This window comes from Nothobranchius furzeri, chromosome 17 (genome assembly GCF_043380555.1).
Source record: "Nothobranchius furzeri strain GRZ-AD chromosome 17, NfurGRZ-RIMD1, whole genome shotgun sequence".
Taxonomy (NCBI): domain Eukaryota; kingdom Metazoa; phylum Chordata; class Actinopteri; order Cyprinodontiformes; family Nothobranchiidae; genus Nothobranchius; species Nothobranchius furzeri.
The window spans coordinates 40249296-40275334 of record NC_091757.1 but is presented as its reverse complement, the minus strand read 5'-3'; the positions used below and the strand labels follow the sequence as shown (position 1 = coordinate 40275334).

Sequence of the window (26039 nt, the reverse complement as noted above, 5' to 3'; positions counted from 1 at the left end):
ATCAGTGATTCGTGTAGCTGATGGAATTATTATAATTGACGTTATTTAATTATTTGGTGGTTTAGTATTTCCTAGTGTTTAATTTCCTGGTTCCAACTCCAGTATGTGGCGGTAATGCACCTTGAAGTTGCTAGCCAAATTCTATGCAGACCGATGCAGACTCGTCTCGTGGCTAACCGTTAGCATTACTGGGTTTGCAACACAAACATATGTCTATAGTTTGCAATATGGCTGAACGCGCACGGGCTTGTATTATTTGCGGAGATCAAAAATCTACGTTACATTCTTTACCAAAGTCAGAAGAGCTGAAGAAGAAATGGCTGGAATTTGTCTTTGGAAAACCACCAGTGCTTTACAGCGGTGGAATAGTGATTTGCTCAAATCATTTTTACGAGAGTGACTTTACCAACTACGGGGCCTACATTGGTGGTTTTGCTTCAAAGTTATGCTTAAAACCTGGATCTGTACCGTCACGACGATCGTCTACCAGCGCACAGGCTGTAAGTGCAAAATAAACCTTTCGCCTTTTTCTTCTTCTGCCTGTTCTAACTCCTCATGAAGGCATGCATAAACCAACACAATCAACGGCCCAGGCTGCTATCAACATAAGGGTTATTGCTAAATTACAGAGGGGTTAGTTTGGTTTTTGCTGCAGGATTAAAACGTGCACAAACTGCGTTAGCGGAAAATGTACTTGCTGCATATTCAAGCTTCTACTGATTTCAAGACAAGTGCTCCCTAAAGGATGAATGTTTAACTTCAACTGTAGATTCAAAATATGCCTTTAGGTCAACTTAAAAAAAATTTGTAGATGTTAGAAATTCAAATGTCGAGTCATCGCCTGAAACTTTCACTTGAAAAAATGTATGAAATGGCCTCCTATGGATTTTCCACTGACTGATACCTCACTGACAGTTTTTATGTCCACCGCGGCACGGTGAGACGCTCGCTCCTGCTCAGGGCCGGCTCTAGGTAATTTGGTGCCCAAGGCGAGACTGCCCATTTGCGCCCCCCCCCCCCCCCGCCCGCACGCCTCTCACCCAAACCCAAGTCTATGGGATTAGATTTGTGCCAATAGGATCAAGAAAAACACTTTGGAGAGCAAACAAATTTTAAGACACTGAGAGAAAAAACCTTGGTTTCAACAGAAAAACTTACGATCTGAATCAGATTCTTAAAATGATCAAGAAAATCACTGTGACGGTCAAACAAAAATTAAGAAATTGACAGAACAAAAATATTGACTAAAGGAAAAAAACATGTTTCAAAAGTAAAACTTACTATCTGAATAAACTTCTTAAAATGAGTAACAAAGTATGTTTCCTTTTTCTGTTTGCCTCTATGTGTTTTTGTTATCAATTTCCTTAGTTTTGTTCTCGCTGCTCAGAGCTTTGCTCTCACTTCCAGATTTGCACTTTCACTGTCTGGCTTTCTCCTTTGCAATCCCTGAGTTTTTGGTTGCAATTCTGACACAACCCTTTCGGGTGGGCGGGACTTCTGAGAAGTCCTCTCCCCTAGGACAGCGGTTTCTCTTGAGTGACAGTTCAGTGACCTGGAAGTGATGTAGCCTCCAAGACATTTTTTTTTCCCCACCTGGTCAACACCATGAATTTTGAGCCCCAAACAGGTTATTTCTGCTGTCTGTGGTGTCTACTGAGGATCTAAAGTGAGTATTGATAATATATTTTATCTTTTCTTAGTTCATCTGTAAGTTAAGCCACTTTTTAAGTTGGTTTTAACCAGATGCTAGCTCACTAGCTAGCTGCTAAGCAAGCCATTGTGCTAGCCTCAGGACAATGGACTATTGTTCCAGAGAGACGTATTAAAAACTCATCTTAACATATTCATTACTGGTTTCATGGAATTAATTATTGCAGTTTATGTTAATAAGTTTGCTAATTTTTCAGGAACCTGTGGAACATCAGAGACTTTGCAGCTACTGGAGCTAACCTGTGTACTGCTATTGCTACAGAGGAAGCAGCAGAAAGCTGAGCTAACAGGCTGTTTTGCAGGTAAATACTCTTTTAGTGGAACTGCAGGATTTTTATGGTATAACTCAGACAGAATCTACATGAGCTATTGTGGGAAGACATTTAAACTACATTTACATACAGATACATGTATTTTTTTATTCCATGTTACTTGGACGGGCTAAACAAGTTCATAGTTCTGCCTGCTCCTTTTTCAGTGAAACGAATGGATTTTATGATGTAACTCTGACTGAATAATTATCTAAGTGAGTATGTTTGATAATACATTTCTTTCCAGTATACAGATCTGACATTTGTTTGTCAGAACAAGACAAATCAGATTCAATGTGCTTTCTGTCACGTGCTCTGTATTCTCCATGAAAAGAATGTTATCCAGGACAGATAATCAATAATGAGTTAAATACATGCTTTTAATTAATTTTTACATAAAATCTATATTTTTGTCTAAAAGCTATTTTTTATTTATTTATTCTTTCTTTTCAGATTGAAAACTGCTGCATTGCATTACAATGGAAGTGCTACACAGCCACATGCATCAACTGCAGCTGGTGAGCTAAGACACACCATAGTGTACACAAAGTACACTGCAGACAAGGGATGTAAGAAAATATCAATATGACAATATATCGCGATGTATTTTCCCAGTAATATTGTATCGATATTCTCGAACTCTGTCTCTAAAATATCGATATGGCAATATATCGTGATATTTTTTCCTGAGATATTACATCCATTTTCAAAAGCAGTGTATCTAATTTTTGGAAGAATTTACATGCAAACATTTGTGTATTTTCTTTGTTTTTGGTGCATTTTAAATGTGGCCCGCTAGTTGGCAGCAGTGTGCATTGGGTTTTGTTTCCACCATTGAAATTTAAATCTCGCTATTATGGTTCAGAAACTCATGTTATATATGTTAAGTATCAGTTTGGACTGTTTATTGAATATTCCAACAATAAATTCTGTCAAAAATACACATCCCTACTGCAGACCAATCCCACCTCATGTAGTTCATATGCTGTATAATAAACCCACAGTGATGGTTATGGATAAATATCTGTACTAATGGTAATCTTTTTCCATTGTTTCCAGTTGACAAGCATATGGACCTATTGTTCGAGTCCGTGGTGGTGGATGCTCTATCATATCAGGAGTCTGTGGTGGTGGATGCTCTATCATATCAGGAGTCTGACTAAGTACCTGTGCCTGAACCTCTCTGTGTCTAGTTCAAAAGACCTGAAAGACCTGCTGTAAGCAGGCACAGGATAATATTTTAAAAGAACCTGTAAGGTGAGCAACACAACACAATATAAATCTTTATTATTATTGTACGCTGTACAGTTAGAATAAACTTGCATGCTCAGAAGCCACGTATGATTACATCGCCTACAGGTTGCCTGATGCTGAACTTCGGGCAGCTGCGTACTCAGTGGAACAACCGCCTGTGGGAGGAGTCGTTGTGTTGCTGTTAGGAGTTTGGGTCGGAGTCCTGGGTTTGTGTTCCCTTTAATCTCTTCATTAGCCTTGCTAGTCACCATTGCAGAGCACCATGGAGAGGCTTACCTGAAAACTCTTCTCATGGGGCAGGCACATCCTCACACACCTGTAACCCCATCCTTGAATAAAAGCTGGTAGCTGGTCACTCATCAGAGTGTTTTAACCCATATCTAGCCCATGACTCTGCCGTTTTTCAAACTTACGTTCTCATGTTCTATGCAGATCTATGGGAATTCTTTCCTTGAAGCTCCTGATCACACAACCATACTGGCAGTCGGCTTACCCACTACCTTCTGCTCACCCGCTTGCTACTCATGCTGTCATTCTCCCAGACTTCTGGTTGTTTCTCCACCATTCTGCTGTCTCCCGTCTGCGCTACAATTTTAGACCGTAAGTACCTAAACTTTTCCTTTTGTAAGTCATTCTTTAGTCATTACTAACACTCAATTTTACCTCAGGGCCTTCTGATCTTTAAACACTAAAACCTGTGGCTCCATCTCTGTGGCGTTTCTCAGACTCTGTAAGCTACCTGCACAGTCTAAGAAAACCCTGACCTGTTGCCTCTTACTAACCTCTGCTCTTCCTCGCAGAAGCTTCTGGTTCCTGATCTCCAGCAGTTACCTCTTCAGTCATCCGTCAAACATTTTAATAAACTGTTTTTAGCTCATTTGTCTCCTGAGTTTCTCTGCATGAAGGTCAGGTTGTTGCAAAAATCATGACATCAGCAATTACTTTGCACCACTCTGTTAAACAGCTGATATTAATTTCAAGTGTATCTTTAAAAATACATTGAATGTCAAAGTGAATGAAAGGCATCCATTCAGCTTTCGGTGTCTAATGCAGGATTTTATGGACGGGCACCAAAACAGGAAATTTATAAATTGAGATTTATTTACTAAATCAGGTAAACCGTAATAAAACACTAATGTTTAAAGTCCGGAGGAGGGAGGAAGGCTTTATAGCAGGGGTATTCAATTCTAGTCCTGGATGGCTGGTATCCAGCACGTTTTAGTTGTTTCCCTGCTCCAACACACTTGAATCAGTGGTTGAATTACCTGTGCAGCAGCTCTGCAGAAGCCTGTTAATTATCTGCTGACTGAAATCAGGTGTATTGAAACAGAGTTAAAACTAAAACGTGCTGGATACCGGCCCTCCAGGCCCAGAAGTAAATACCCCTGCTTTATAGGCACAGAGAACTCCCATCAGGATCCTGGAGACGGCACAAAGAGATGACGACATGAGTGTGCCCTCCCAGATCACACCAACACCACCTGACCACATGGAGAAATGTGTCTGTAAGAAAGAAAAACTGGTGATGTAAGAGATTAAACAAAAACTACGAACAAAATCAATTTTACAGTTGTTTAACCTGCTGAGCATCGTCTCCCCAAAGAGCTGCACAAAGGTGCAACTGGCTCAGAACCAGGGTGCTCCGTTATGCAGGTGGTCACCTCCTCCTGCTGACACCCGAGGATTACCTACAACAAAGGGAAAACTGATATCAATAAGGAAATAATTAAATCAGAGCTAAAAGTTTAATTTTAGTGTGACGTTTGAGATTGTGGGAAATAAATGTGGACATTATGATTTTCTATTGTGGGGTCAGTACCTTGGGCGTTTCTCTGTAGCAACATTTTGTCTGGCTGACAATGAAGTAAAAAAGTCACCAGTTGAGGCAGAGTTAGACTACATTACTCCAGCTAAGCTAAATGTAGCTAAAATAGACACTAGTCACCAGACTATGGTTACTATAGATTTACTAGAGAGTTACATCATATAATCCATTCGTTTCACTGAAAAAGGAGCAGGCAGAACTATGAACTTGTTTAGCCCGTCCAAGTAACATGGAATAAAAAATACATGTATCTGTATGTAAATGTAGTTTAAAAGTCTTCCCACAATAGCTCATGTAAATTCTGAGTTATACCATAAAAGTCCTGCAGTTCCACTAAAAGAGTATTTACCTGCAAAACAGCCTGTTAGCTCAGCTTTCTGCTGCTTCCTCTGTAGCAAGTTAGCAGTACACAGGTTAGCTCTAATAGCTGCAAAGTCTCTGATGTTCCACAGGTTCCTGAAAAATTAGCAAACTTATTAACATAAACCGCAATAATTTATTCCATGAAACCAGTAATGAATATGTTAAGATGAGTTTTTAATACGTCTCTCTGGAACAATAGTCCATTGTCCTGAGGCTAGCACAATGGCTTGCTTAGCAGCTAGCTAGTGAGCTAGCGTCTGGTTAAAACCAACTTAAAAAGTGGCTTAACTTACAGATGAACTAAGAAAAGATAAAATATATTATCAATACTCACTTTAGATCCTCAGTAGACACCACAGACAGCAGAAATAACCTGTTTGGGGCTCAAAATTCATGTTGTTGACCAGGTGGAAAAAAATGTCTTGGAGGCTACATCACTTCCAGGTCACTGAACTGTCACTCAAGAGAAACCGCTGTCCTAGGGGAGAGGACTTCTCAGAAGTCCCGCCCACCCGAAAGGGTTGTGTCAGAATTGCAACCAAAAACTCAGGGATTGCAAAGGAGAAAGCCAGACAGTGTAAGTGCAAATCTGGTAGTGAGAGCAAAGCTCTGAGCAGCGAGAACAAAACTAAGGAAATTGATAACAAAAACACATAGAGGCAAACAGAAAAAGGAACGGCCTGGAGCTCCCTAGTTGGGATGCTGCCCCCGCGACCCGGACCCGGATAAGCGGAGGAAGACGAGACGAGACGAGACGTTGTTACTCATTTTAAGAAGTTGATTCAGATAGTAAGTTTTACTTTTGAAACATGTTTTTTTCCTTTAGTCAATATTTTTGTTCTGTCAATTTCTTAATTTTTGTTTGACCGTCAAAGTGTTTTTCTTGATCATTTTAAGAATCTGATTCAGATCGTAAGTTTTTCTTTTGAAACCAAGGTTTTTTCTCTCAATGTCTTAAAATTTGTTTGCTCTCCAAAGTGTTTTTCTTGATCCTATTGGCACAAATCTAATCCCATACAAGTCCACCCACCCACCACACATTGGAAAAAGCAACTCCACAGTGATTCCTTAGTTACTAATTTTTTATTTTAAGTATTCACACAGCAACTCTTTCAAGTCAACAGCCTGAAGAATAAATGTAAGCCTGAAAGATAAGTAACCTGAGAATATTACAATAACCAACAACTCAAAATGTTGTGCAAATGTCATTGGGGGGGATGCAAAATCAACAGCAGCATTAAACTGTGCAATCAAAAGCAAAACTCAAATATCAAAGTGTCATCTGAAGAAAGTTTTACTCTCCATTTTGTTCAACTGCTGTGGCCAGTCAGCAGGATCCATGGGGCCAGCAGCTCATACATGTTCACAGACATCTGTTGAAGCTGATGATGGTGTCTCTTCAGGCTGTTGGATCGAGCACTGAGTCTGCTGGTGTTGGGTTCTTCTTCTGTGAGAAAATAAACACACACACACACACACACACACACACACACACACACACACACACACAAAGCAACTTAACCCTCTGATGCATGAATTAAGAACAGTGCCACTTTCACATTCAATATTCCTCAGTCATGTGCAGTGATGCTTTTCATTATTTTTAATGTTACTGGACTTTTTATTTTATTGATCTTTTTTTAATCTGTTCTATGAAAACATGAATAAAATGATCAAAAACAGGTGGAAGTGAGCGCATCCATGGGGAATATTTGAAAAGACTTATGTCTCACTCTCAGGTGCTCTTCAGCATCAAATAAATTGTAGAATATGAGGAAGAAGGTGTAGAAGACAGTCCCGCCCCCGTGGTGTCAACAGGTGCCTGTGTGGCTGCAGATATTGTCTCACTACATCTGGACACGACGATTCAAAAGTAAAAATAATTGGTTAAAGTTATGAGATTCTGTATTGTGTATGTAAACAGCTAGCGAGGGTCCGTCCGTGGACCGTGTGTGGCAGGAGAGGCAGTTAGCTAAAACTGTAATGCAAAAAGTTCCTTTGCCAAATTTATAAAGTCTACATACCTCTGCTTTGGGCCCGTTTTTTTTTTTCTTCCTCCTTCTTTCGCTTCCAGAATGCTGATCCCGATGGCTTAGGTGTTCTTTTCATCGTAAAATATTAAAAGTTTAAACGCGACAATAGGTTGTCCTTCTACAGTGCCACCCACGCACGTGATCTACGGCACCCTTAACGGTCAAATGCGTCGGAGTGGTGGCCCAAGCGGGAGCTCGTCATGCAGCCAGATCATTAGAATTTAAATATTGATGTTTTAATTTCATGTCATTTCAGAGGGGAATTTTGAGTATGTAGAGAGTGCATTTCATATTACAAAAATAAATTTAATAAACTTTTTTTTAATTTTTTTTTTTAATTTTGTGCCCTATCCATCAGATGGCGCCCCAGGCGGCCGCCTGTGTCGCCTGTCGCCAAAGCCGGCCCTGCTCCTGCTACTCAGAGAACTGGGGTTACATTAGTAACCCAAAGTTCTCATTCATAGCATTCATTCCGTGTGTCACTATGGGAAAATACTGACTCCCAGATTGCGAGGCAGAACATAATCCAGAAACCGATCATCCCAAATAACATAACACAACATAACATGCACACAGCTCAGACAGCAGGAGCTATATTGAGCACCAAGCGAGCCATTGAAGGTGTAACATCCAGGTTGTAGAACCAAACAAATGTGAGAGGGGAAGTCCAGCTCGCCGGATCACATTACCAGGGTAGACACCCCCCCCCCTGAACAGTGCCCATGAGGAATGGGCACGAAGGCCCTCAGGTGGTCGAACCCCTCTGGAGTTGTAGGCTAAGAGAAGGCTCCCGCAATCCAGTGGGAAAGTCCTTTTTAGAGATGGGCTTTCCCAACCCCGGTCTGCCACTCCCTAGGAACTGCCCCCGATGACCACGCAATGTTGTAGAGACGTGTCAACCATGACAGCCCTACAACATCCATAGCCTTGAGATACCCAGGACGAACCTCATCCGCCCCCGGGGCTCCGCCGCTGTGTAGTTGTTTGACTACCTCAGCAACTTCTGCCCCCGAGATCGGACAGTCCATCCCCAGGCCTCCCAGCTCTGGTTCCTCCTCGGAATGCGCATTGGTGGGATTGAGGAGCTCCTCAAAGTATTCCTTCCACCGTCCGACTATAGCCTCAGTTGACGTCAGCAGCTCCCCATCCCCACTGTAAACAGTGTGAGCGAGTTGCTGCCTTCCTCTCCTGAGGCGCCGGACAGTTTGCCAGAACCTCTTTGGAGCCGATCGATAGTCTTTCTCCATGGCCTCACCAAACTCCTCCCACGCCCGAGATTTTGCCTCGGCAACTGCCACTGCTGCACCCCGCTTGGCTATCCGGTACCTGTCTGCTGCCTCCGGAGACCCACAGACCAGCCATGCCCTGTAGGCCTCCTTCTTCAGCCTGACGGCTCCCCGAACCTCTGGTGTCCACCAGCGGGTACGGGGGTTGCCACCACGACTGGCACCGGCCACCTTACGACCACAGGGGTGGTGGTCCCCATCTTTAAGAAGGGTGACCTGAGGGTGTGTTCCAACTATACAGGTGCTGGCCAGTAAATTAGAATATCATCAAAAGGTTGAAAATATTTCAGTAATTCCATTCAAAACGTGAAACTTGTACATTATATTCATGCAATGCACACAGACCAATGTATTTCCAATGTTCATTACATTTAAATTTGATATTCATAAGTGACAACTAATGAAAACTCCAAATTTGGTATCTCAAAAAATTAGAATATTCTGAAAAGGCTGAATATAGAAGACACCTGCTGCCACTCTAATCAGCTGATTTACTCAAAACACCTGCAAAGGCCTTTAAAAGGTCCCTCAGTCTTGTTTTGAAGGCACCACAATCATGGGGAAGACTTCTGACTTAACAGCTGTCCAAAAGACAATCATTGACACCTTGCACAAGGAGGGCAAGACACAAAAGGTGATTGCTAAAGAAGCTGGCTGTTCGCAGAGCTCTGTGTCCAAGCACATTAACAGACAGGCGAAGGGACGGAAAAAATGTGGTAGAAAAAAGTGTACAAGCTCTAGGGATAACCGCACCCTGCAGAGAATTGTGACGACAAACCCATTCAAAAATGTGGGGGAGATCCACAAAGAGTGGACTGCAGCTGGAGTCAGCGCTTCAAGAACCACCACGAGGAGACTCATGAAAGACATGGGATTCAGGTGTCGCATTCCGTGTGTCAAGCCACTCTTGAACAAGAAACAGCGCAAGAAGCGTCTCGCCTGGGCCAAGGACAAAAAGGACTGGACTGATGCTGAGTGGTCCAAAGTTATGTTTTCTGATGAAAGCAAGTTCTGCATTTCCTTTGGAAATCAAGGACCCAGAGTCTGGAGGAAGAGCGGAGAAGCACAGAATCCACGTTGCATGAGGTCCAGTGTAAAGTTTCCACCGTCAGTGATGGTGTGGGGTGCCATGTCATCTGCCGGTGTTGGCCCACTCTGTTTCCTGAGGTCCAGGGTCAATGCAGCCGTCTACCAGGAAGTTTTAGAGCACTTCATGCTTCCTGCTGCTGACCAACTTTATGGGGATGCAGACTTCACCTTTCAACAGGACTTGGCACCTGCACACAGTGCCAAAACCACCAGCACCTGGTTCAAGGACCATGGTATCCCTGTCCTTTATTGGCCAGCAAACTCGCCTGACCTTAACCCCATAGAAAATCTATGGGGTATTGTGAAGCGGAGGATGCAATACGCTAGACCCAACAATGCAGAGGAGCTGAAGACGACTATCAGAGCAACCTGGGCTCTCATAACACCTGAGCAGTGCCACAGACTGATCGAGTCCATGCCACGCCGCATTACTGCAGTTATTGAGGCAAAAGGATCCCCGACTAAGTATTGAGTGCTATACATGCACATTCTTTTCATGTTCATTCTTTTCAGTTGGCCAACATTAGAGAAACAAACATTTTTTCATTGGCCTTTAGAATATTCTAATTTTCTGAGATACCAGATTTGATGTTTTCATTGGTTGTCACCTATAAATATCAAAATTAAACGTAATAAACATCGGAAATACATTGGTCTGTGTGCATTGCATGAATATAATGTACAAGTTTCACGTTTTGAATGGAATTACTGAAATATTTTCAACCTTTTGATGATATTCTAATTTACTGGCCAGCACCTGTAGGGGGATCACACTCCTCAGCCTCCCTGGAAAGGTCTACGCCAAGGTACTGGAGAGGAGGGTCCGATCGATAGTTGAATCTCAGATAGAGGAGGAGCAATGTGGTTTTCGTCCTGGCCGTGGAACTGTGGACCAGCTCTATACCCTTGCAAGGGTGATGGAGGGGGCATGGGAGTTTGCCCAACCAATCCACATGTGCTTTGTGGATTTGGAGAAGGCTTATGACCGTGTCCCCAGGGGCACCCTGTGGGGGACGCTCCAGGAGTATGGGGTGGGTGGCTTTCTGTTAAGGGCCATTCAGTCCCTTTACCAGAGGAGCGTGAGTTTGGTCCGCATAGCCGGTAGTAAGTCGGACCTGTTCCCAGTGAGGGTTGGACTCCGCCAGGGCTGCCCTTTGTCACCGGTTCTGTTCATCACTTTTATGGACAGAATTTCTAGACGCAGCCGTGGTGTGGAGTGTGTCGAGTTTGGTGGCAGGAGAATCTCGTCTCTGCTTTTTGCGGATGATGTGGTCCTCCTAGCTTCATCCAGCTCTGACCTTCAGCTCTTGCTGGGTAGGTTCGCGGCCGAATGTGAAGCGGCTGGGATGAGGATCAGCACCTCCAAATCTGAGACCATGGTTCTCGACCGGAAAAGGGTGGCTTGCCACCTCCGGGTCGGGGGAGAGGTCCTACCTCAAGTGGAGGAGTTTAAGTATCTCGGGGTCTTGTTCACGAGTGAGGGTAGGAGGGATCGGGAGATCGACAGGCGGATTGGTTCGGCGTCTGCAGTGATGCGGACGCTGAGCCGATCTGTCGTGGGGAAGAGGGAGCTGAGCCAGAAAGCCAGGCTCTCGATTTACCGGTCGATCTACGTCCCAATCCTCACCTATGGTCATGAGCTTTGGGTAATGACCGAAAGAACGAGATCGCGGATACAAGCGGCCGAAATGAGTTTCCTCCGTAGGGTGGCCGGTAGGGATGAGTACCGAATTCGGTACTTTTTAAGGTACCGACCGAATTCCATAGAACCGACCGAACACCGATTCACGTCATTTCAAACGGTGCCTCGTTTCGGTACTGCCAAGACAGTTGCGCATGCGCAAGAGCGTTATGTCGCCGGTCCCTGCGAGCCCGTTGTAAACAGAGCAAGCATGGTAGAAAGAACGCACGCTAAAGCTTGGGTCCACTTCACTAAATGTGATGGGTAACTGGGTGATGAAACTAGCGACAGACAACGATCTAAGTGAGACATCCTCATCTTAATCTGCTCCAGTAGGTAAATAAAATGTTTAAGATAACGTTACCTTGATTTGTTAGCTTCCGTTTCGCTAATGGTGCGTTCGCTTTCTCCTCGGAACTCCGAATTTCCGACTAGAAGAACATGAACGCGCTCTAAAGTTTGGCTTTACTTTACTAAATGCGACGGGTGAATGGGTGAAGGTAAAACCAGTGACAATTATCTAAGTTTGAGGCATCATCGTTTTAATCTGCTCCAGCAGCTAAATAAACTGTTAAAGATAACATTAGCTTGATATGTTAGCTTCCATTGCCACCATTGTTATCAGCTAATGGTGCGTTCGCTTTCTCCTCGGAAATTCTAACTTCCCAGTAGGAAAAATCAAATGAAAAAGGACGGCAAAAGGAATGAAGATACACAGTAAATTTAGTTCACAGTAAAGATGTTTGCTTCAGTTTAATTATCAGCTTATAAAACTACAAGGACGATGTTAAAATACAAACTTGTATGTTATTTATCGTGATATTTATCAAATATGGTTATATATTGAGAAAAATATCTATTTAATTATAAAGGAGAATTAAAATAATAAACACTCAAAAGTATCGAAAATTGGTACCGTTAAGTACCGGTATCGACTCGTAGGTACCGGGAATTAGTACCGAATCGATTCAAATGTCAAAGGTACCCATCCCTAGTGGCCGGGCTCAGCCTTAGAGATAGGGTGAGGAGCTCGGACATTCGGGAGGGACTCGGAGTAGAACCGCTGCTCCTCCGGATCGAAAGGAGCCAGTTGAGGTGGTTTGGGCATCTGGTCAGGATGCCTCCTGGACGCCTCCCCGGGGAGGTGTTTCGGGCATGTCCTGCCGGCAGAAGGCCCCCGGGTCGACCCAGGACACGTTGGAGAGGTTACATCTCCAATCTGGTCCGGGAACGCCTTGGGGTCCTGCCGGAGGAGCTGGTGGACAAGGCCGGGGAGAGGATGGCCTGGAGCTCCCTAATTGGGATGCTGCCCCCACGACCCGGACCCGGATAAGCAGAGGAAGACGAAGACGAAGGCTTTCCCAACCGATTTTTGGCCCAGGACTGCTCTTTCGCAGATTATCCGTCCTGTCCATATATATGCGTAATGCACACACTGGACAAAGCATGTGAAGATTCCGCTGCTCCACCAAAGAGAAAGGAGGAGGGCAGAAGGAAGCCAAACAAATAGGGGATCATGCTCCCAGCACCTTTGGCATAAAGGCGGGGTTTGGGAGCAAGGTCACCTCAGTGTCCCTCAGATGATAAAAAGTGCATGTATTTCACCCATACGTTTTGCTGAGGCAAACACAAACACACCATTTTCAAAGTAATCACCTTCAAATCCACTTGCTCCAGTGGTTCAAAAGGAGAAGTAATTAGGGCCTCCAACACCAGTGGGAGGTCCCATGGTGGGCCAGATATTTGGAAACAGGCCTTCGCCTTCACACTCCCCTCAAATCCACACACAAGAGGAAGTTTTCCAAACGACATCCCCATAAAACCAGTATGGCAAGCTGATATTGCAGCCAAATATACCTTAATAGTGGAGATTGCCTTCCCTTTATCCATCAGGTCCTGTAGGAAGGTCAGTATGACCACCACTGAGCACTCAAACAAGATTTATTGTTTCTCTTCACACCACCTTTTGAAAATAGACCACTTACAGTCATACAGAGATCCGGTCAAGGGAGCTCTGGCATCCTGAATGGTCTCTATTGGGCCATTCCCATTTGTACCGGGTCGGCCCGGGCCGGGTAGCCCCAGTCGGCCCCAGTCGGCCCCAGCCTGGCCCGGTTGATTCCACACATCCTTGTCTTAAGCCCATGTGGGCTGATTCTACCCACCAATCAGAGGCTTGCTCTAATGGAAGGTGTGAATTTGCTGTCAGCAGTGGGTGTGTTGGCCCTGGTCAGCCTGAAGCAGACCCCCTCGAGAAGAGGGCTGAGAATGAGCCTTGGTTGGCCCGGAAAAATACCAGGCCACCCAGATATGTAAACAACCTGCGCTACCCGGCCCGGGCCGACCTGGTACAGATGGGAATGGCCCAAAAGACACTTCGCGGAAGACCTACAGCCTGTAGGTTGGACTGCTTACGGGCCAGGCTCAGAGGGACAACTTCTCTGGGTGAGGGTGGACAATCTCCCCTTGTGCCTGATATAGCAGGCCTCTGCCTGGGGGCAGGAGCCATGGTTCTCCATTGAGCGCAGGGGCTTAGGCTTGAGACAGGGGTTTTTGAACACCAGGTGGGTCTCGTTTCGCTTGAAAAATGAGCCACCGCCCCCTGATTCATTGATCTTTTGCTTTCAACTTTTTTAGCTGCACCGTCGGCAAACTGCCTGGATGCGACAGTGTAACAGAATGAATGACTGTTTTCCACCAAAAGTCATTTTCCCCCTCTCCTCTGACACAGGACTAGTCTGCATGAGATATGGCCTCAAGGTCTCATGCATTTGCTTATAAACTGCTTCTTTTCAGCTCAACAGAAGAATGAAGAATGGAGTATTTTCTTTTAATTAATCAAAGAACTCTATTTTAATAAAGCTAATCATGCAAAGTCAATAAATAAGATGTGATCAATCTGTGAAATCAAAATATTAATTACTTTATTATAATCCTATAGAATATGATGAGTAATATGACTTTAAATTTTCCAATAGGACTGATCTCACGTAGTGTTAAAAGACAACACATTGCTTTCACTGATCCAATCAGAATCTGCCAGATCTGACGGAGGCGTGGTTTTGGTGGTGCTTGGTAAATCTGTCAACTTTTCATTCGACCATAAACCAAAACATCAGAAGTATAAAACTATGCCCACGTCATCTCTAACGCCAGTTCAAAGCGTTCTAGAGAAGTTGTCGGAGCGGCCAATCCGTAACTTTCCTCTTCAGCCGAAAGAACCAACGACAAGCTGGATAAAATCTGTTGCTGTTCCAACTGCCGCAACGGTTCCTTTCAGAATAAAAGCTGAACCATCAAGACCCAGGTTTGGGTCTCGCTAGACGCCAACAAAATCGTTGTGACCCGGAAGTATCTCACAGACTGGTCTGGTCGGCAACCGCTGCTTTTCCTACCGGCTTCGGTTCCTGATCTAATGGGAACTTCTGCTAAGGGTATGTAGGCTGGCGAAAGGGCGTCAAATGTGTTTGTGAATCTCCTAATCAAAGCTTAGCGCGAATACATCACCTTCAGTTCCCATCAGAACTAATCGCTTTGCTGGTTCTGAGCAACATTACACCTCACCCCATTCTCCGTCTCATCCACCTTAGTTACACCATACATTTAGTGTTTAAAGTCAGTCTAGTTTAATTTGTTTTTAATAAATCTTTAAACTTTTAAACGCGACTCTCTCTCTTCTGTTGTCTCTGAGTGAATACGAATCTGTTATCTAATCCCTGCAATAAAAAGTTCCAATCTTCTGGTTTAAAATAACCTCACATATCCATAAGGTGGATTTCATATTTTCCTATGGAATCCTACGCCTTATGGCTTATTAAATAACATGTCATTTAAATCATTACAACAGCTTTAACAATTTTAACATAAAACCATGCTTGGGTGACATGTCACCAGGCCACCTTGGTTGCCTATGGGAAGAACACACAGTCTTTTTGGGGCGTGTGGAGCAGGTTCTAACATCCCCTCTTTCATGCACCAAACTTCCAAGCACTCAACTGGTGGCAGCTTGCTCTCCGTGTCCTTGGAAGCTGTCAGGTTAAGTGCTTCCTTCTCCTCCCCATCTGAGTGGAGGCTAATTCGAGATGGCAGCATTGGGCCACTTTTTTCCACCGACCTTTAGCAGGAGTTAAATGAGATGCTGTAGGAGCAGACTGCGGGTTCTCCACCTTCAGGGTCGTGAATGTGGGGGGCAGACGTGCTGCAGCTTGGACCAAATTTGGCGCTGAGGAGGAGGAGTGGTTACTGGATGCACCAGTACTGGTTTGGGGAGGCATAATTTCAGGGCCTCATCATCCCGTTTCTTTTCCTTGCATCTTTTCTGCGTCGTGTGATGAGAGGAGTTGTTTTCTGACCCGTTTCGCCTTCGGCAGTTTCTTCCCATCATAGCGAGAGCATGCCAATTCCACTTGGACCTCGGGCCACTGGATGTTAAGCTTTTCTGCAGTGAGTTTGCACACGTCCTGCAGGTCCAGATCCAGGGCAGGCGACACCAACTCTCCGTCACTGGCGCGGCCAGTGCTCAGGGGCCATCTTGGGACCATCATAACAGCTAGCGCTAACCTGGTGTAGATGGGTGGGGGATGCATTGCGGCTCTGCTCTCTGTAGCTGATTTAACGGTAGATATGTTGGGAACATTCATTTGCTAGGTGTGTTGCTACTCCTCACAGTCGGCAACTCACCACTGCTTGGAGACAGGTTAGTGTGAGGCTTTCCGTCCTGTTAAGTTGTAAGCCCAGAGCAAAGCGCCCAGCGGTAGAGTTTGCCCTCCTCCTTTGGACAGTTTAGCTAGCTCCAGTCAGACAGTCAGCAAGTGAGAGTTTTGGGAACTTCTGTTTGTAGCCAGAAGAGGTATTAGAATAAACTTTCCGCGAGGACTCGGCCCAATGTATATGGGGAGGGTTCCCGCCTCCTGCACACTGATGGGTTTGTTCCAGCCAATCAGAGCTGGCATAGTGGAATAAGAGCTTCTGATGAGGTCACGCCTAGGGCGTTCCCATAATGAGACTTGAAACGAATGCAATCAAAGAGAGCAGACCTGCTCCACACACACAACTCCCCCCAAAGACACTCACCTGTCTATGGGACTTTGGAACTGCCAATCAGCTGTAAACAATGCAGACTTCATTACCGCATATGCAAACCACCCGTCACTCGATGCATTGGCTTTCATTGAGACCTGGATCAAACCATGTGACAATGCTACACCATCTGCTCTCTCAGTTAACCACACTTTCTCCCACACTTCTTGTGCATCTGGCCGAGGTGGTGGAATGGGCATGTTAATTTGTAACAAACAGTGTTGGGAGTAACGCGGTACAAAAGTAATTAATTACTGTAATGCATTGCTTTTTGCTGTAATGTGGTAATGTAAGGCATTACAGGGAAAGAAAATGGTAATATTTACTCGGTACAATTGTCAGTAACGCGGTAATTACAATGCATTTTTAAACCCAGAATCAAGATGTGGGTTTCCTAAAAATTCAAATTGCGGAAAGCCCAAAATAAAGATCCAGTATCCACATATATGACGTCATTTATGGACTCAGCTTTGCGGGCATTCTATGAGCAGAGAGGATGCAGCGGTGACGGCTCAAATACTCCAGCTGCGCCCACGCGGCCGCTGTTATATTCACTAAATCGCTCCACCAAAACAAAGTCATTCACTTGCGATCGTTCATATCAGCCCGTATTCTCTGTACTTTCTGTACTTTTCTGATGTGCTTTGCCTCAGCTGAGTTCATAATCTGTGCCCCGGTGATTTCAACTCATTGCTGCTGGAGCGTAGCGCATATTAAGCTTCTTCTTTTTTTGCGTTCGGTAGATGCCTTTGGCTGATGGTTGGAAAGTAGGAAATCTAGGAAACAGTTTTTCTGGAAGACGGAGAAAACATGCAGCATGCAGGAAGGTTAGAGAGAGAAAGGGCTGCAAATTATTCACATAAAACCAAGAAAACAAAACAAAGTGCTTGAAAAGAAAAAAAAGTAGGTAGATTTATCCCCAATTCACATTTTTACCAGTGAAAAGCAATAATATATAAGCATTTAATATTTATGCATGTGATAGAATCAGATCACCCCAGAAGTCAGTCCCACATCCAGGGCCGTATCAAGGCATTTGGGGACCAGGGCAAATATAGGCTTGGAACCCCCACCACCTCACTCCCTGCTCAGTTACTATAAGATGGCAGCGTGCTGAGAGTACAGATTGTTGTTGCTTTTATTTAATAAACAATCATTTTAAAGCACTGTTATTATATCTGACTGTTTTTAACAGCAATCCTAGCTCAGACACCACATCACCTTCCACATATATGTCATGAGCTCACTGAGCGTCACATTACCAGATTCATATTGAAATTGTTCTGGTGAAAGTAACTTAGAGTAATGCAAAAGTAGTGTAACGCCGTACATTTTAAAATCAGTAATATTGTAATGTAATGAATTACTTTAAAATGAGGGTAAAAAGTAATAAATAATGCATTACAGTTTTGAAGTAACTTGCCCAACACTGGTAACAAATGGTATACAGTCAGTTGCTACCCATCACCCAGGTAAGGCGCACACGGTTGTCCTGTGTACTCATCTTTAATACCCTCAATGCTTGAGAGCCAAGAGATAAAACTGTGTGATAAATGCAACAAGATTTATTATAAGTGCACATTTTACGTTTTTCAGTTTTTTTAAATTAAAGAAACATTAAAAAAACTATTTTGCAAAACACTACAGAATGGTTTTTACAGCGCTAAGTTCTCTTTTTCTTTACAAAACTCGCTAAATGAAATAGCCAATTTTAGTAAAGCCCTTCTAGCCAATCAGAGGAGAGAAAGACGGGACCTTCCTTGGGCTTCAAATGATTCCAAATGATGCTGCCGGGACGTTGTCCATCACATTTTGGAGAGATACTAATGCGAAATCTACAGTGTCAACACCCCAGCTTCCTTCAACCAATCAATAAGCCTCTCATTTGCATTATCACATGTGCTCTTGCGAGAAAACATGTCCTTTACAGAAAAGGGTCAGAAAAGCACTTTTTAATTTATTTTTCCCAATTCAAACGATTTTCATGGCCAAAAAGATGTTAATAAGATGTAGATATCCACATTAGTAACAGGCGATGACTCCTTTAACATGTATGCTGATCTGTAATGTTCTGCAGCACACACAATTCAATTCATTACTTACTGTTTGAACAGAGCCTTTCTTCAACTTTAGCTTTTTATGCAATAAAAATGAATCTTTAGTCTAAAGTAAACTACCTTCTTTATTTCTGTCAGAAAATAAGAACAATTTCATTCTTTTCATCCACAGTTAAAGTAATACTTTGTTTAATTTGTCAAAGAATGAATGATATAATGTAACTAAGCTTGCAGTTCTGACGTGTTATTTCCAGTCCTAGCGTAGCCTACATGTGGTGATAGATTGCACTAACTGACTTAAACTGCATGTTATTTTATGTTTCTTATATTTAGAGCACATCTGAAACACTGATGACATCCCGCCTTCATACCAGCACACAAACAGACTCACCAGACCGTTCGACACGAGCAACACAGCTTTCGATGGGTACACTGGGTCATCGTTTTCGAAGCAAAGGTTTGTCACGTAACTCATTTTAATTTCAAATGTGATGTTTTGTAGTTCTTTTCCGATGAATGCACATGTGCTTATGCAATATGCATTACAAATGGAATAATGTGTGTGCTACTTTGTTATTTTTGGAGTTCTCAACAGTCATGGACTTGCTTTTCATTCAGTCATTGTGGTTTTATGTGAAATCCTGGAAAGCTCTTATTATCTTTGTAAAGTCGCAGTAAGACATTTATTTTAATTTAGGTACCAAAACAGAATTCTACATAACAAGGAAGAGCGTTGCCACAAGCACTGCTGATGCACCATGGGGGCCTGGTACTCCAACGCCTGTCAGGTCTGTTCATCTAAGGCCAAGTAAAAGACCTCGGTTAGATGAAGAGGATGAAAGTGAAATCTCCACATTAACACCTGAACCCCACGACTCCATCTATGATCCAGCACCGTCAATGAGCAATGTTGCTGAATCCTCAGAGCCCACGTATGTTTTTGCTTCTAACTTCATCTAAACGTAAATGTTTTATTTTGACATAGATTATGTTTAATTATATGTGTTAAAGTAACCTTGTACTATATATATATATATATATATATATATATATATATATATATATATATATATATATATATATATATATATATATATACATATATTGTCATTTCTCTAAACAGTGATACATCTTCAGGATACAAAGACTCCAAGTACATAGTATTTGAGAAAAACCTCATGGAACTTTTCGAAACATGTCCAGTATGCAGCCGCATGTCGGAGGTGAAGACCTACAGACGAGGAACCTTTCTTTCTGTCCACCAAAAATGCCATCACTGCAGTTTTTCAAAGAAATGGAAGAGCCAGCCAGTGATGGGGAGCACCCCTGTAGGAAATATCCAGCTGTCTGCTGCCATATATTTCACCGGCTCTTCTTATTTTAATTTGCAAAAGGTAAACTAATGCATAATCTAACACAATGTTTTCTACCAGGGAGGTGTCCAGGAGGCATTTTAGCCAGGTGCCCAAGCCATCTCAGCTAAATAGCAAATCTACTCCGAGCTCCTTCCGGATGACTGACCCTCCCACCCTATCTCTAAGGAAGAGCCCAGACATCCTGTAGAGAAAACTAATTTCAGTCACTTGTAATCGCAATCTTGTTCTTTCGGTCACTACCCAACGCTTGTGACCGTAAGGGTAGGAACATAGACCAACTGGTAAGTCAAGAGCTTCACCTTCCGGCTCAGCTCTGTCTTCACCACGAAAGACTGGTACAACACCCGCATCACTCCAGACGCAGACCCAATCCGCCTGTTGATCTCTCGCTCCATCTTTCCCTCACTCATGAACAAGACCTCTAGGTACTTAAACTCCTCCACTTGAGGCAGGACCTCGCCCCTGGCCTGGAAAAGCCGCTCTATTCTTTTCCGACTCAAGACCACGGTCTCGGATTTCTTTTTGTCATATTTATGTATAATGATGATTGGACTGACTCAGCGTCTGTCAGACCTCCACGAAATGGCGCTCATATTCAGAATCAGAATCAGCTTTATTGCCAGCGCTCCAGCGACCCAGAGCATAGGAACTTGACTCCGCGAACACAACCTGACCAAGGATAAACACACACATGTAGACAAAAACAGGTACAGGCAGTCACGAGAGCAGCCATAACGGCACTCATTTCATTAGATGAAAAGGGTGTTACATGAGGATAATTGGGGTAAGGTAAAAAAAAGGCATAGCAGAGTTAGACCCAGCGGGGAGTAACTCTATTATACAAAAAAACTCCTCAACATAGAAGCACGAACATCACAGATACAAAACATCAGAGTCCGATGGGGAGGCGGGGTTGGGCGGGATCCTGAATCCTCCAACGGGAGCTGCCATTACGGCGCTTCACCAGCTGCAGTCGACAGGTGGGAGGGAGAAATGAGGAACAGAGAGCGCATTGAGTTCCTGCAGGTCGATGACCTCGAAGCCGAAGTCACAATCTGAAGGCAGGGGGGAAGGTCGGGACACAGCATCTGTTAGCATTCCTCCTTTTGTGGGGGATGAGTTGAAGGCAGCCTTGGAGGCTGCTTGGCGTCAGATAAGGATAAGCAAGACTTTGTTTAGGGCAGACAGAGATAATTTTCCTCTCTGCCTTGGAGTCTATTAAGTGGTCATTCATGTCCACCAGTGAAGCCAATTTATGCGTTCTAAACATCCCCACACCGTCCGGCGACCCTCTCCGAGATGACATCCATCTTGCGCACTAACACAGGCAATGGCGCGAGGACATTGTCCAGCTTACGGTTCACCTCGACTAACGTCCCAGTCTGTGAGGTCACCGCCCGGGCGGCACATTTCGTGGGTGCGGGTCGCACTCCAATCGCTCCCGTCTTCCCAAATTTCCAGAAGACCAGATATCCTCCCACTCCAATCAGAAGAAATCCAGTGATCATCAGGCCGAATATCCACAAATCTTCCACGTCCTCGATGGACAACTGAGAGAGGCACATGATTCGCCAGACCTCCCAAGAATCGAGTGCATATCCCGCTGCGAATGTCCCCTCGGGACAGGTGGGAGCCCCCTTCTCCGTTCTCATCGTAGAAAAAATCGTATCAATCGCGTTGAATGACCAGTTAATTAAGTCCATATTTCCAAAAAAGAGTAGTGATTTCAGGAGAAATGCAGAGAAGTGCTCTGTAGTCAGACAGGACAAGAGCCTTGGGGAAGCAGATAAGGGAGCTGAAGAAAAGGCGTCTGTGCTCTCTGAGTGCTGGAGAAGAAAAAAAAATATTGATTCGCCTCTCGCTTTATCAGAAGAGTAAAGCTGCGAATAAATGCTGTCACAATTTGACAGCTATGGCTAATATATGTGGTTCTGTGTCAGAGAGGCAAAGGCAGAGAGGATTTGTTGAAATAGGCACTTTGATGAGGACTACATGAACTCTGATGGAAAATTGAATGTTCTCATCTGTTTATTACTTGGACTAAATAATGACAACCAACACTCCTGGTTGATAGTGTTATATATTGAGCCCTTGCAGATTATTTTATTTCGCAGGTGTTTCAAGCCATGCATCTGCAAAATATGAGCTACAAAGCTTTCCAGAAGCTTTCTAACAGTTATCTGCAACCAGCTGTGATCCACAAATGGCAGCAGTACCAAGAAGAACAACTACGGATCCTGAGCCAAAAAAGAGTCAAGGTTGGAGGGGACATGCGAGCAGATTCAGCTGGTAATGCTCTGTTTTATAAGAATTTTTATACAGATTAAATTGTGTCAGATTGTGCTTTAACACAGTAACAGCATGCTAATATAACAAACATTAACATGACCTATTTCTAGTAATTCATCTCTACTGTATTTGAAGGTCGCTCTACAAAGTATGGAAGTTATAGTTTGATGAATCTGGAGAACAACAGCATAATAGACATTCAGCTTGTACAGGTGAGTGCGTTCAAACACGTCTGACAATCAGTGTTGGGAGTAATGTGGTACAAAAGTAATACAATTACTGTAATGCATTGCTTTTTGCTGTAATGTGGTAATGTAAGGCATTACAGGGAAAGAAAATGGTAATATTTACTCGGTACAGTTGTCAGTAACGCTGTAATTACAATGCATTTTTAAACCCAGAATCAAGACATGGATTTCTTAAAAATTCAAATTGCAGGAAGCCCGAAAAAAGATCCAGTATCCACATATATTACGTCATTTATGTACTCGGCTTTGCAGGCATTCTATGAGCAGAGAGGACGCAGTGCACAGCAGTAATGGCTCAAATACTCCAGCTACGTCCTGTGCGCGGCCGCTGTAACATTCACAAAATCGCTCCACCAAAACATAATACTTCACTTGCGATCGTTCATATCAGCCCATATTCTCTGGTACTTTCTGTGCTTTTCTGACCTGCTTTGCCTCAGCTGAGTTCATAATCTGTGCCCCGGTTATTTCAATTCATTGCTGCTGGAGTGCATATTAAGCTTTTTTTGCGTTCGGTAGATCCCTTTGTCTGATTAGTTAGAAAGTAGGAAATCTAGGAAACTGTTTTTCTGGAAGACGGAGAAAACATGCAGCATGCAGGAAGGTTAGAGAGAGAAAGGGCAGGAAATGATTCGATTAAAACCAAGAAAACAAAACAAAGTGCTTGAAAAGAATAAAAAAAGTTGGTAGATTTATTCCCAATACACATTTTTACCAGTGAAAAACAATAATATATAAGCATTTAATATTTATACATGTGATAGAATCAGATCACCCCAGAAGTCAGTCCCACATCCAGGGCCGTATCAAGGCATTTGGGGACCAAGGCAAAATAGGCTTGGAGCCCCCACCACCTCACCCCCTGCTCAGTTAATATAAGATGGCAGCATGCTGAGAGAACAGTTTGCTGTATTTATTTAATAAACAATCATTTTAAAGAATTGTTATCATATCTGACTGTTTTTAACAGCAATCCTAGCTCAGACACCACATCCCTTTCAACTGGATATGATTACCAGATTCATATTGAAGTTGTTTTGGTGAAAGTAACAAAGTAGTGCAAAAGTAGTATAATGCCTTACATTTTAAAATCAGTAATATTGTAATGTAATGAATTACTTTCAAATTAGGGTAACAAGTAATAAGTAATGCATTACAGTTTTGAAGTAACTTGCGCAACACGCCTGGCAATTCAGAGCAGTATTAGTGGCTGTTTTTGTTTCACTCTCACAGCAAAATGTCATTTCCTCCATAAATTCACACACACCAAAACGTGGTGTCTATCAACTGCCTGACAGTGTGTGAGTGTTTGTTTTATTTTATTTTATTTATTACAGAGCAATGAGGTTGGTGGAAGCCACAACATGGAGAAAGAAGGACTCTCAAGGAGCCTTCGGCTTTTGGAGTCAAAGGGTGTGGCAGTCGATTACATTGTCACAGACCATCATCCCCAGATCCAAAACTTCCTCCAAGAGAAAAAGATAACACACTACTACGATGTCTGGCGTTTAGAAAAAAGTATGTTTGATTTATGCAGTTGAAATATTGGGAAGCAAGTATACATAACAAAATAAAAAAGATGTACACATCATGTTTTTTTAAACCACTTATATGACCTCCAGGTATTTCTAAGAAACTGGCCAAAGTGGCTAAAGATAAGGACTGTGAGGTGGTGAAGAAGTGGCAGTGTGGAATCAGCAACCACGCGTATTGGTGTGCGACATCATCGTCCTCAGGGCCAGAGAAAGTTGCCAAATGGACTTCCATGGTGAACCACATGCAAGACATCCACGTCCACGACAACCCTCTCTTCCCACGATGCCAACATCCAGTCCGCCAGAGCACAGACCGCAAGAAGTGGTTTCAACCAGGTTTGTACCTGACTGGTTTACTCAATGTTTAGTGGCAAAATAACATTGGAAGTTTTATTAACTTTGTGCTTTGTGTCTGTAGGTTCAAAAGCACTTTTCAAAGTGGAGAAAATCTTGACTAATAAGAGGGTTCTCACAAATGTTGCACGGCTAATCTCGCAGTACCAGACCTCAACGCACGAGGCTTTCCACAGCGTAGTGCTGCGCTTCATGCCCAGAAACGTGCTAATTCCGCTCACTGGGAGGCTGTGCAGGTAGGTTTAGTCACATCTACATGTGCTACCATGTGGGAAGCAGAGACACTTTGGTTTTTAAAGGAGCTCATTTAAGTAAGAGAGGTGTAGTGTTCTGCACAGTAATGTGCTACCATGTGTGATGTAGACAATCTGGATGCAACCAGTAACTGTAGGAAACAAAATTCTCATCCTATGCTTTTTTTGACAGATTATATCTGGCAGCGATGCATTTTAATGAAAATTCAAGTCACATTCAGGCAAGAAAAGCTACAGGGAAACGGAGGTATGCCATACGTCTCCCTAAAGCAAAGAGAGGACACACTGTAGAGCCGGTGGAGATGCCAACAACACAATGTAAGTTACTCAATAAAAAATGTTAAATTTTTTGTTTATGAAATGTAGAAATGCATTATTGAATATCCATATTTGCACTCAATTTCTTCCAGGCTACGTGCAAAGCCTGATTGCTGATGTCTTTGAAGGGATTGTCCCCCACCCCCAGCCGTATTTAGAAAGGATCCAACACACCTGTCATCAACATTCTACCATCCTCCACTGACAGAAGCTGGGGCTGGGCTGCAAACAGGTCTCGCTTTAGGCAGGTGCATCTCTAAAGCCAACAGACTGACCATCTGTGTCTGGGAGTTCGCTTTGGATCCGCAGGACAGCACAAGCCAGAACATGTGACCCCTCTCCCCATAAAACCCCAGCACCGACTCACAAAGCATCTGTAGGCCAGATGTTTGTGTCGCCTGGAGAAAAGAGGACTTTTAAGAGATTGTAGATAGCTTTGAAGAGCACATTGTGTTTTAAATTTGTGTTTTAATTTTTCATATTGCCTTCAGACAATTTATTTTCCTTTTAATAATCAGACCAGAGGTTTGCATATTGTCAATATATATTTACAATATATTTCAACCCCTGCAGCACTGGAGTCTAGAAACTGGAGTACTGGTGTTGGTCAGTCTTCTAATTACCTGAGGAGTAACAAGTGAATGTCAACCATTTTTCATAAGAAACAACAACAGCTACAGCTACCAACTTTCTCATTACCTGAGGAAACTTCCAGCACACATTCACTGCCTCTTTTGGCATCGTGGTGCAATTCCTGTACATGCACCTATAAAACGTACATTAGTGTGTTTTTTGTGTATGTCTTATAATTCATGCATCTTATAAAATATGATACACAATACAGTTGAAAACGTTAGGATAAGGTGCTGAACTTAATTTATGTCAGTAATTCATCTAAAAAGGTGAAACTAATGATTGAGGCAGATTCATTACATGCAAAGCCAGATATTTTAGGCCTTTATTTGTTAAAGTGGGGA

General features: G+C 43.3%; 1 protein-coding gene and 2 long non-coding RNA genes across 3 annotated transcripts; 2 read left to right on the top strand and 1 right to left on the bottom strand.

Moving 5' to 3' along the window:
* Positions 1-52: 52 nt before the first annotated feature.
* LOC139063633 (uncharacterized) lies at positions 53-25415 on the top strand. The gene is made up of 11 exons (XM_070546055.1): positions 53-500; positions 19022-19145; positions 19386-19620; positions 19812-20082; positions 22179-22353; positions 22489-22565; positions 23939-24119; positions 24224-24472; positions 24555-24726; positions 24917-25062; positions 25155-25415. The coding sequence occupies exons 1-11, from the start codon at positions 210-212 to the stop codon at positions 25265-25267; spliced, it is 2034 nt and encodes a 677-aa protein (XP_070402156.1). The 5' UTR covers positions 53-209; the 3' UTR covers positions 25268-25415.
* LOC139063635 (uncharacterized) lies at positions 1530-3278 on the top strand. The gene is made up of 5 exons (XR_011517008.1): positions 1530-1666; positions 1908-2012; positions 2189-2236; positions 2475-2539; positions 3081-3278. It is a non-coding gene; the product is annotated as an uncharacterized lncRNA (long non-coding RNA).
* LOC139063634 (uncharacterized) lies at positions 4621-5925 on the bottom strand. The gene is made up of 4 exons (XR_011517007.1): positions 5798-5925; positions 5450-5556; positions 4855-4963; positions 4621-4778 (listed from the first exon to the last, which is right to left on the bottom strand). It is a non-coding gene; the product is annotated as an uncharacterized lncRNA (long non-coding RNA).
* Positions 25416-26039: the final 624 nt, after the last annotated feature.